Genomic DNA, 13,050 nt, shown 5'->3' on the forward strand with positions numbered 1-13,050 from the left:
ATAAATGTGGGTAAAAGTAAGTTGATGAGATGTACAAGGGGTGAAAGTGGCAGCAGATTGGAAGTGAGCATTAAGGGAGAGCGATTGGAGGAAGTGGATAGATTTAGATACTTGGGTGCAAATGTGGCAGGAAAAGGTGGAGTGAAGGTGGAGGTAGAATGTAGATTGAAAGAAGCGAGTAAATGCCTTAGTGGATTAAAAAGTGTAATAAGGAATAGACATTTGGGAATGGATGCTAAGAGGAGACTGTATGAAGGAGTGATTGTGCCAACAGCACTGTATGGGGCAGAAACATGGAACATAAGAGAGGTAGAGAATGTGTTTGAGATGAGGTGTCTGAGAAGTATGATGGGGGTTACTAGGCTAGATAGAGTGAGAAATGAGGAGGTGAGGAGGAGAACAGGGGTGGAAAGGGAGTTGGGAGATAGGGTTGATGAAAGACAATGAATGAAGAAAGATTAGTAAAAGAGGTATGGAAGGCAGATGTGGAGGGAGTGAACATGAGGGGATGTCCTAGGATGAGATGGATGGATGGGGTGAAGGGGGCTTTGAGGAAGGTTGGGAGAGGACAGAAGACAAGGGTGAATGGAGAATGGTTGTATATGGATGATGTTGTGATGCATGAGGTGGAATGGGTGGGGGGGATGGGGGTGAGGTAGTATGTGTGAGAAAAATTTGACGCAGCCCGAAGGGATTTCTCCCTGTCTTCTCCTTTATGCAGGGGGGGACAGAGAGGGGGGGTCGCCGATTTGATGAAGCAGCCTTGATGTGGATGTGCTGTGCCTTGCGACACTGCCTCTGACCAAGGGCAGTGGACAGGGTGCAGGGATGACCCGTCATCCAGGAGGTGCTAAGATAAGAGGGAGGGTGGAGGGGAGTGGAGTGTATTTAGGGATGGAATGGGTGGGAATGATTTTATGCCTTTTTCTTTTTTGGCTACCTCCCTTGTAAGGGGGAAAAAGCCTTGGTATATATATGTACAGAATAAGCCTAGCCAAGAAGCAAATTGATCCACATGCATACACAAAAGATACTGAAAACCTCATCCTACACCAATTCTAGCCTTTCCCAGATAACACAATATTTCTTCTTTGAGTGACTTTGACTCTTGATATGTATTTATTCTGTATTCACTGCTGGCAAAGTTATTCAACCATTTTTGTCATTATTGTCCATATTAGTTTCTATGATATTTTTTTGACATGCTGTGTCTAGATATTCTGTCAAATGCCTTACTTGTATTTATAGCCACTTACTGTTCTGTCAGAAGGCACATTCTTTTTGTAGCCTTCTGGTACTTGTCGGGTAAAGTTTATGAACAATGTGTATGTGTAGTGGCCTTCTTTGAATCCATGTTGATTTGGTGAAGTAAATATATGTGTTTTGACTCAGATGAATATTTCCATCAGTTTAGTTATAGTAGAGAGGAAAGAAATTGGTCTGTAGGATACTGGGTTTTCTGGATGTTCATTTAGTTTCAGGATGAGAGTATACATGCTTATCTTTTTTTTTTTTCCTCAGACTGTTGGTATGCTGTTGTGCAACCAGGAGTGAGCTTTTCTTGCTACAGTTTCTTTATAATATTTTCTGTGCTTCTTGCTCAAGAAGAGAAAAGCAGCTTCTGTGTCTGTCTTTATCTTGTGTAATTTTTTTCTGGTATTATGGGTTTGAAGTTTCTTTTTGAGAAATGCTTGTTTCTCTCTCTCTCACTCTCTTTTTCTCTCCTCAAGTGTTTAACTTTACTAAAAGAGTCATATCTTTAAGCACCTTTGGGGCTGAACAGGTACTGAAACATGGGATTTTTTTCTATATGATTTATGTAAGCTATAAGTGATGCTGCAGTGTCCCACTTACAAGCAGTTGCACTGTGTATCAAGATGGCATGGAGAGGAGGATGCCCCCACCCTCGAAGGAGAGCAGACTCCACGAGACCAGCTGAGGATGCCCAATGGACACCAGATTCCCCACATCCTCATGAAGGTGTGACTGAGTGGGGCTAGCACTTGGTCTATGCACCAAGCTATAGAGTCACTCTTTATGCTCTCATACATAACTCCAACTTTCTCCCTTTCATATATCCCTGTTTTTTTCAGACAAGGAGGTAAATACACTGGCACCTACCCTCCCATTTCTCCTTCTATTAAGTGGCAACACAGAAACCAATCCAGGGCCTTACACTTGCCCCCCATGCTCTAAACCCATTAACTATGCATATACACCCATCAAATGCAATACATGCTACTACTGGTTCCACTTGAAATGTACAGCACTTACAAACACAAACCAATAAACAAAACTGTAGCTGTAACCAACACATAATGAAATTTAGAAAAAGCGAAAATAGAATACCAGGTCAATATAAAATTGGAAACAAGGAAGTCAAAAAAGTTTATTAAGAAAGGGACCTGGGAGTGATTATCTCAAGTGACTTGACACCTGATAAACATGTCAATAAATTATTTGGAGAGACTTTTAATTTATTAAGATCAATGAAAGTGGCCTTCGACTACATGGAGGAAGAAATGGTAAAGAAAATAGTGGTTGCACTAATAAGATCTAAACTAGGGTATGCTGCAACACTATGGGCACCTAGCACGCACGCATGCACGCACACACACACACACACATACACCAACTATAGACCAGTATCACTAACAAGCACTATAGCCAAAATTTGTGAGAAAATCATCAAGATTAGATGGGTAAAACACCTGGAAGATAACAACATATTAAACCCAAGACAATTCGGGTTCAGACAAGGTAGATCATGCACCACAAACTTGATATGCTTCTACTCAAGACTAATAGACATAGTGCAAGAAAGAAACGGATGGGCTGATTGTGCATTCCTAGACTTGCAAAAAGCATTTGACAAAGTACCACACAGAAAACTACTAAAAAAACTGGAACACATAGGAGGAATACGAGGGAACCAACTAAAATGGATGGAGGACTTCCTGACTGGAAGAAAGATGAGAGTAGTACTCAGAGAAAAATATTCAGATTGGAAAGAGGTGATCAGTGGAGTACCGCAAGGATCTGTACTGGCTCCAATAATGTTTGCTATCTATATGAATGATATGGACGAGGGCGTGAACTGTTACATGAGCTTCTTTGCTGATGATGCCAAACTGTTAAGGAAAGTAGAAACTGATAAGGACTGTGAAGCACTGCAAGAAGATCTGAATAGGGTATGGAACTGGAGTCAGAAATGGGAAGTGGATTTGAATACTAAGAAGTGTGGCATAATGGAGTTTGGAAAAAGCAAAAACAGAATATCAAGAAAATATACAATTGGAACCAAGGAAGTAAAGAAAGTAGGATCAGAAAAAGACTTGGGAGTTATTATCACAAACGACTTGTCCTATGATACACAGATTAACAAAATTGTCGGGGAGACTTACAACTTGCTAAGATCAATAAAAGTGGCTTTTGCTTACCTGGACGAAGACATGATAAAAAAAATATTGGTTACATTGATAAGGCCTAGACTAGAGTATGCGGCGACATTGTGGTCCCCCAGTACCAAAAAGAACATAAAGAAAATAGAAAGAATCCAAAGAGCAGCTACAAAAATGGCACCTGCACTTGCAAACCTATCATAGAGGACATGGAAGGAAATTAAGAAAACATAGCTATAGAAGAGAACTGAAGAAAAACAGTTTTCCACATAGAGTTTTAGACACTTGGAACAAACTGGATAATGAAATAGTAAGTGCAAAAACCATTCACAAGTTTAAAAGCAAACTAGACACTGAGAGATACAATGGCGGGACAACACGAGCATAGCTCCCCTTCCCGCAAAATACAACTAGGTAAATACACACAAAAAAAAATCAAGAATTCAAAGAGCAGCAACAAAAATGGCACCTACACAATCAAATTTGACATACAACAAAGAATGGAGAAATTACATCTATCAATTGGAACAGAGAAGACAAAGAGGTGATTTGTTGACCATTTACAGAATTATGAAAGGGATAGAAATTCTTGATAGAGATGACTTATTAAAATGGAACAGAAGAGAAACAAGAGGACACAAAAAAGAAACTAAAGGAGAGTTACAGAGGAGATTTGAAAAAGAATAGCTTCCCACATAGAGTGATTGATGTCTGAAACAAACTAAACGGAGAAACAGTGAGTGCCAAAACTATACAAGATTTTCAGAATAAACTGGATGCGGAGAGATACGAAAACGGGTCACCACGAGCATAGCTCTCATCCCGTAAAATACAACTAGGTAAACACACCCACAAACATGCCATCATATAAGCAAGCCCTAAACATATTACAGATAAAAATAAATGGAAATGCTCCATTTCCTACATGAACACAACATGCATATAGCATTTATAAAAGAAATAAAACTGACACCATAAATAAAAATACCCTCATTCACAGATAAAACAACAATAAAAGATGACAACAGAAGACATAAAGGTGGACTTGTAACACCAGTACACAACAGCATATCTTTCTCCAGCAAAACAAAAGATACCAGACAAGTACTAACAGTCATCATCACTGATATAATCACAATACAAACACTACATCTATCTATATAACAAGAGCTTTTTCCCTCTTATATGGGAAGTAGCCAAGAGAAAGGCACATACCTATTCGCACCCATTTCCCTCCCATCCACCACCCTTTCCACCCCTCCCATCTCAGCTCCTCATGGATGACAGGTCATTCCTGCATCCCCCAAGTGTCCTGGGTAAAAAACAATGCAGCAAAACACAGTACATCCACAGCAAGTCCATTTCACTTAATTGGTGGCTCCCCTCTCCATCCCCTCATACAGAAAAAGAGAAGACAGGGAGAAATCCCTTTGGGCATGTCAAAATATCATTCACACATAAGTACCCCCTACCAACCCACCCCCTATCCTTCCCTTCCTTGCATAACAGTATCATCTATACACAACCATTCTCTACCTTCCTTGCTTAACAGACATTCCCCCATCCATCCATCTCAAAATTCTTGAGCAACTCCCAAGCCTAAACATAATTAACTCCAGCAACAACCCCACTACACAACCTCTCCAGCATGATAAACAGCCAACATTCCCAGATGTAACAATGTGTTCACCCTCCCTACAAACACAAATAAAATAGGAAACCATTCAAGATCTCTCATCTGATCACTTCCCAATAAAGATTACCATAGACCTGGAAGAGAAGCTGCAACCCATGACAAAGAGAACATTTATGAACTATCAAAAAGCTATCTATACCAAAGCCTTCTTCCCCATTATAAATGAGGTAGCTAGTCAAAGCACACACACACTCCCACCCACTCCACTCCCATCCACCACCTAGTGTTTTCCTCTCATCTTAACTACTCATGGATGTGGGATCCTTGTCTCATGTCTCTTGTCCACTGCCTGGGTCAGAAGCAATGCAGCAAGACACAGTACATCCACAGCAGGGCCACTTCACTTACATGGCAAACCTCCCTCCCTCCCTTCAAGCAGGAAAATAAGAGATGGGGAAAAGTTCCTTTGGGCTGCATCAAATTATCATCCATACACAACCACTCTCCACTCACACCTATCCCCTGCTTTCTTCCTTCACTACTCAACAGACATTGCCCTCTTACTCTAAGACCTTTTCACCCCATCCATCCATCTCATCCTTTGTTGTCCCTTCAAGTTAATTCCGTCCAAGTCTACTTCCCACACTTTTTTTTTTTGCAAAAGTACTCAGTATTTACCTAGTTGTATTATACGGGAAGGGAGCTATGCTTGTGGTGACCCATCTTTGTATCTTTCAGCATCAAGTTTTTTCTTAAAATCTTGAATACTGTTTGCACACACTGTTTCTGTATCCAAGTTATTCCAGGTATCCAGTACTCTGTGTGGGAAGTTATTCATTTTCAGATCTCTTCTATAGTTATCTTTTTTGAGTTTTTTTTTTGTGTCCTCTTGTTTTTTCCATTGTCCCATTTTAGTCCTATCTAGGATTTCCGTTCCTTTCATGATTCTATAGTCAGCAGATCTCATCTTTCTCTTCTTTGTTCCAGAGTTGGTGATTCCAATTTGGACAATCTTTGTTTGTATGTTAATTTGGAAAGAGTTGGTGCCAACTTTGATGTTGCTCTTTGTATTCTAATTTCTTTACATGCTTTTTAGTACTGGATGTCCATAGTGTTGCTGCATACTCCAGTTTTGATCTTATTAGTATAACTAATATTTTTTTTAATCATTTCTTCATTCAAGTAGTCAAATGCCACTTTCATTGACCTTAATAGATTGAAGGTTTCTCTGACTATTCTATTGATTATTACTCCAAGGTTTCTTTCAGAGTTCACTTTTTTAACTTCTATAGAGAAATAGACATTTGGGAATGGATGCTAAGAGCAGATTGTATATAGGGATGATTTGCTGACATCACTGTATGGGGCAGAAACATGGAACATAAGAGAGGAAGAAAGTGTTTAACCACTTCCATACGGTGACACCTACATAGGCGGCATGAGGAGCAAGTGGGTACTCGATGATGCTGACGTCGCCATCTTGATTATATTTATTGTAGTCGTACCTACGTAATTTCCATTCTCTCTAAACTGGCTTCATCAATTTTCTATGGTTATCAAAATACACGGGTGAAAGAGAACGAACGATTGAGCACTAACTTTATTTTTTATAATGCAATTATTATGACGCAACATCGCACATCAGGCAGCTCATGCTGCCAGACGTGCGATGTGCCCCGGAGTGAAGAGGTTAACCTCTTCACTATGCATTATAAAAAATAAAGTCAGTGCTCAATCGTCCGTTCTCTTTCACCCGTGTATTTTGATAACCATAGAAAACTGATGAAGCCAGTTTAGAGAGAATGAAAATTATGTAGATATGACTACAATAAATATAATCAAGATGGCAACTTTGGCATCAGCAAGTACCCACTTGCTCCTCATGCCGCCTACGTAGGCGGCACCGTATGGAAGTGGTTAAATGTGCTTGTGATGAAATGTCTGAGAAGTCAGAATGGGGTTCCTAGGTTGGATAGAATGAGAAACAAAGAGGTGAGGAGGAGAGCAGAGCTGGGAAAGGAGATAGGAGACAGAGTTGATGAAAGAGTATTGGAATGGTTTGGACACAGGGAAAGAATGTGCAAAGAAAGATTAATAAAAGAAATGTGGAAGGCAAAGGTGGATGGAATGAACAGGAGGGGGCAGCCAAGGATGAGATGGATGGATGGGGTAAAAGGGGTGTTGAGAAAGAGGTGGGATGTCTGTTGAAGAAGGAATAGAGAAGAGAGAAAATAGGAGTGAGTGGAGAATGGTTGTATATGGGTGATGTTGTGATGCATGGGAGTGGGTGGGGGATGAAGGGTTAGGGAGTGGTTATGTGTGAATGATATTTTGGTGCAGCCAAAAGGGATTTATCCTTGTTTTCTCCTTTTCTATACAAGGGTATGGATGGAGAAGGGGGGACGCCGTTTAAATGAACCAGCTTTGCTGTGGATGTGCTGTGTCTTGCTCCATTGTTTCTGACCCAGGGCAGTGGGTGAGATGCGGGAATGACCCATCATCCAGGAGGAGCCATGAGAAGGGGGAGAGATGGAGGGGTTATGAATGGGAGTGGAGAGGGTGGGGATAAAATGGGTGGGAGTGGAATTATGCCTTTTGACTTTGGCTACCTCCCTTGTAACGGGCAAAAAGCCCTTGGTACATGTGTGTATGTACTACCGTACTGAGAGCGAGTAAACAAATAATCCCCATATATATACACATACATGTACCAAAGGATTTTTTTCCCCCTTACAAGGGAGATTGCCAAAAAAACAGAGGCATAAAAACCACTCCCGCCCATTCCATCCCTATCACAATCCACTCCCCTCCACCCTCCCTCTTATCTTGGCACCTCCTGGATGGCGGGTCATCCCTGCATCTTGTCCACTGCCCTGGGTCAGAAGCAGTGTTGCAAGACACACATACATGTACCAAAGGCTTTTTTCCCCCTTACAAGGGAGGTAGCCAAAAAAAACAAGGCATAAAAACCACTCCCGCCCATTCCTTCCCTATTGCAATCCACTCCCCTCCACCCTCTTATCTTGGCACCTCCTGGATGGCGGGTCATCCCTGCATCTTGTCCACTGCCCTGGGTCAGAAGCAGTGTCGCAAGACACAGCACATCCACAGCAAGGACACTTCATTAAATCGGCGATCCCTCCCTCTCTGTCCCCTCATGCACAAAAGGAGAAGACAGGGAGAAATCCCTTCGGGCTGCGTCAAATTTTTCTCACACATACTCCCTCACCCCCCACTCACTCCACCTCACACATCACAACATAATCCATATACAACCATTCACCCCTCTCTTCTGTTCTCCCCCCTCCTTCCTCAAGAGACCCCTCTTTTCCAAAGCCCCTTATACATCCATCCATTCATCCTAGGTCGCCCCCTCATGTTCACTTCTTCCACATCTGCCTTCCATACCTCTTTTACTAGTCTTTCTTCACTCATTCTTTCCATGTGTCCAAACCATCCCAATACTCTTTCATCCACCCTATCTCCCAACTCCCTTATCACCCCCGTTCTCCTCCTCACCTCCTCATTTCTCACTCTATCCAGCCTAGTAACCCCTTTCATACTTCTCAGACACCTCATCTCAAACACATTCAAACTCCTTCTCTCTTCCTCTCTTATGTTCCTTGTTTCTACCCCATACAGTGCTGTCGGCACAATCACTTCTTCATACAATCTCCACTTAGCATCCATTCCCAAATGTCTATTTCTCATTACACTTTTTAATCCACCAAGGCATTTACTTTCAATCTACATTCTACCTCCACCTCCACTCCCTTTCCTGCCACATTCACACCCAAGTACCTAAAATTATCCATATATATATATATATATATATATATATTTATTTCTCTAGGGCACAGGTTTTTACATAGACAATTTGGATTGAAGTCAACTATGCTAATAGCTTTGGCTATCTTAAGATTCAAATTCTTCAGTTTGAAGAATAATTTTTTGTCTTCACAGTTCAAAGTGTGAACATAATCATTCATTATTTCAAAATCATGGAGAAGAGGGTGCAGTTGTTGTTGTTGTTGTCGTTCCCTGGACTGTCTGTCCGAGCAGTCCCGTCTCCCCAAGGAAGGTCATAGCCGAAACTGGGTTTTCCCACAAATCCTTTATAGAGCGTATGTTGTATTGTTTGCGTGCATGATTGTGTATAATGCAGTCTTCCATTATGTGTTGTATGGTATGGGGTGAAGTGTTACATCCTGGGCAGCTGTTCACAACGCGGTCATCCAGCCTCTTCTGGTAGCTTAGAAGTGCTGGGTGGTGACCGCACCGCAGTCTGGCCAAGTGGACTCTGTCCTTTCGTGGGAGAGAGGATTCAGAAGGGTGGATATCAGGGGGTCTGGCATGCAGCAGTGACTTGTCTTTCAGTGTGTTAATGGAGCGGTGAGTGATATGATTATGAATATGTTTCCGGAGGCTGGTATTTGGTGGTTGTGGAGGAAGAGAAGAGAGTATCTGTGCGTGATAAAGGTCTTTGGGTGTTGTTTTAATGTTTCTTGGTGTGTGTGGGTGTTCTGCTATGTAGTGTAGCGGGTGTAATGTGTTTGTGGTGGCTGCGGCAAGTGTTTGTGTGCCTCTCATGTCGAGGTGGTCCTTGACTTTGAGGACTTTTGTTTCATGGTGTAAATGGTCTGTAGGTGTTGTATTTGTGCAGCCTGTAATTGTTTTTAGGGCTTTGTTTTGTATGATTTGAAGGGTGTTGTGGTGTGTCTCACTGAGATTAGGAGCCCATGCAGGACTCGCATAATTCAACACTGAGCGTTTGTTGTATATTGTTATATTAGTTTCTTTGTTTTGTCCAAATGTTGTTCCAGTGATTGACTTAAGTGCCTTAAGTCTGGGTGTGCATTTGTTTTTTATGTTTGTGATGTGTTGTTTGAAAGACATGGATGTATCGTATGTTACACCAAGAATTTTCGGTGTGTTTGTGTGTGGTATTAGAGTGTTGTTGATGTAGAGATGAGGTATGTATTTGTGTTCTTTTGTCCAGTTGGTGAGAAGTGTTGCTGTAGATTTGGTTGGAGCTATTTTGAGTCTGTTTGTGGTGAACCATGTGTTGAGTGTGTCAAGGTATGGCTGGATTATTACTGCAGTTTTGTCTGTGTTACGATGTGTGCATGTGATTGCTATGTCGTCTGCGTAGGAAGAGATTTGTATTTCTGAGGTGTCTGGCGTGGGTAAGTCATGCATGTATAGATTAAATAGTGTGGGGGATAGAACTGAGGATGCAGTAAAAGGCGCTGCTGAATGCCAATGGTTATAATGACACAATGTAACAGTACAAAAGCTGTTGACACAAACACCAAAAACTTAAATCTTTTCGCCTCTCACGGAGGCTTCTTCAGGGTGAGAACTATAATTTCCAAGGTTAACTAGGTCTGCTATTGACAAAGATGAAGCAACTGATAATGGTCTCTGGCCGACTGTCAGTCCTTAAAAAGCAGGATGATAAGGGTATTGGGAGAGGTCATCACAATGTTTGGGAGAGGTCACTGGAGGAAGAAGTTTCTGGGTGAGGTCAATAGAAGGAGGAGATATCAAGTGAAATCTCTGGGTGAGGTCACTAGTGGAAGGTGAGGATGACAGGAGTCTCTGGGGGAGGTCACTTGGAGAAGCGGCCTAAGTCAGAAGGGGGCCCTGGGTGAGGTCACTGGGAGAGGTAGGAAAGGACATCAGTCTTATTCCGGAGCATATGGAGCAAAGTCTCGCTCGACTTCTGGTTTGGGGTCCTGTGGGCTGGGAATTTTGATGTTGCTGAGGGTTTTGGTAAAGGTATCGGTCTAGGAGGGATTCGGATGCACCTTGATCTTGTCGTTTTTGTTGGGCATGATGTTCCTAGAGGCGGGCTGAAGGGAGGATGAAATCTGCAGCTTGCTGTACATTGATGGTTGGCCGCTGAGTAGTAATAGCAACAGCTTCAGCAATCTGCAGTCTTTTGAAATTTGTTTCTTTGTGGAGTATAATTGTATTGTGTACTAATGTGTTAAGTGGTGGCTTCATGTTGTGGTGGTCAATGAAGTGTTGGAAGATAGAGCCTTGGTTTCGGTGGTATTGGAAACGTCTTCTTAGTGTGGTGGAGGTTCTACCGATGTAGGAGAAGGAGCCGTCACAGCAGCCCTCCTGGCAAGAAAACTTATAAACTACATTGGTAGAGGTTTCCTTCGGGATTTTTGGTGTTGTGTTGTTTCTCATAACTAGGGACATAGTCAGGTTTGGCTTACAGTAAATTCTTATGTCTTGACAAGAGGAGTTTTCCCCGCAGACGCAGACACAACAATCAACATAAGAATTTACTGTAAGCCAAACCTGACTAGGTCCCTAGTTATGAGAAACAACACAACACCAAAAATCCCGAAGGAAACCTCTACCAATGTAGTTTATAAGTTTTCTTGCCAGGAGGGCTGCTGTGACGGCTCCTCCTACATTGGTAGAACCTCCACCACACTAAGAAGACGTTTCCAATACCACCGAAACCAAGGCTCTATCTTCCAGCATCCGAACCCCTCCTAGACCGATACCTTTACCAAAACCCTCAGCAACATCAAAATTCCCAGCCCACAGGACCCCAAACCAGAAGTCGAGCGAGACTTTGCTCCATATGCTCCGGAATAAGACTGATGTCCTTCCCTACCTCTCCCAGTGACCTCACCCAGGGCCCCCTTCCGACTTCGGCCGCTTCTCCAAGTGACCTCCCCCAGAGACTCCTGTCATCCTTGCCTTCCACTAGTGACCTCACCCAGAGATTTCACTTGACATCTCCTCCTTCTAGTGATCTCACCCAGAAACTTCTTCCTCCAGTGACCTCTCCCAAAAATTGTGATGACCTCTACCAATACCCTTACCATCCTGCTTTTTAAGGACTGACAGTCGGCCAGAGACCATTATCAGTTGCTTCATCTTCGTTGATAGCAGACCTTGTTAACCTCCGCCTCTGTGAGAGGCGAAAAGATTTAAGTTTTCGGTGTTTGTCAACAGCTTTTGTACTGTTACATTGTGTCATTATAACCATTGGCATTCAGCAGCGCCTTTTACTGCACCCTCTTCTCCATGATTTTGAAATCATGAATGATTATGTTCACACTTTGAACTGTGAAGACAAAAAATTATTCTTCAAACTGAAGAATTTGAATCTTAAGATAGCCAAAGCTATTAGCGCAGTTTTCAATCAAAATATATATATATATATATATATATATATATATATATATATATATATATCTATATATATTACACACAGGCCAAATGTAATGGACTGATTCCTTCATCTGATCTTGTAATGCACCAAAAAGTCTACCATGGTCACCTCCACAGCAATAAAACATATTTTCATAAACAAATTTCACATACCTTTAGGGTTGTTTGCAGTATCAAAGACATGAAGCTGTTGAGGTTCAGAGGTGAATGTGAAGACCTTGATTAAAGTATCCAAAATGACTACAATACGATCTCGACGTAAACGTACACCCTGAACATCTGAGGCAAAATTCAATTCAATCACGTTTTTTTTCTTTAGATCATCCCACACCATAACTAGAAAAATGAAACAGAAAATTATATTAGTATATACAGCAACTCATCCAGGAAAATAAGTTCATATTAATAGCTCATATCATCAATCAAGTTTCACTGACTAGAAACTTGCAGCCTCACAACAGTGGCAAATGTTCCTCAGGCTCTCCCATAGATCTCTCTAGGAAGAAATCCTGGACTGATGTCTGTATTGCATTACCATGAGACTGTTTTGATGTTACTTGTTGAAAATACTAGGAGGGAAATAGGTATGAGTGGTAATGATTTTTTAATGTAAGATAAATTGATGCAACCAAAGGGATTTTTCCTTGTCTTTTCTATTTTTGCATGAGGGGATGAGGAGGGAGGGTACTTATTTAAATGAAGGGCTGGCCCTGCTGAGAATGTACTGTGTCTAGCTGCATTGCTTCTGAAACAGGCAGTGGGCTGGGGGACAGGATGTCCCTTCATCCACAAGGAGCTAAGATGAAAGGG

The 13,050-nt window shown here is 41.8% G+C and overlaps 1 protein-coding gene across 4 annotated transcripts in view; it reads right to left on the reverse strand.

Annotated features, from left to right (window-relative positions):
- The window catches only part of LOC143019305 (WD repeat domain phosphoinositide-interacting protein 3), a 250,845-nt gene that overhangs the window by 135,168 nt on the left and 102,627 nt on the right, over nucleotides 1-13,050 (reverse strand). For all 4 annotated transcript variants that reach the window (XR_012965816.1, XM_076175051.1, XM_076174961.1 and 1 more), the window contains exon 3: nucleotides 12,394-12,576. Coding sequence is in view for 3 of the 4 variants with exons in the window: in XM_076175051.1 (XP_076031166.1) it covers nucleotides 12,394-12,576 (183 nt within the window). In the remaining variant the exon portion in view is untranslated. The remainder of the gene's footprint in view (nucleotides 1-12,393; nucleotides 12,577-13,050) is intronic.

Source organism: Oratosquilla oratoria, chromosome 1 (genome assembly GCF_046742065.1).
Source record: "Oratosquilla oratoria isolate Oo_2021 chromosome 1, ASM4674206v1, whole genome shotgun sequence".
Taxonomy (NCBI): domain Eukaryota; kingdom Metazoa; phylum Arthropoda; class Malacostraca; order Stomatopoda; family Squillidae; genus Oratosquilla; species Oratosquilla oratoria.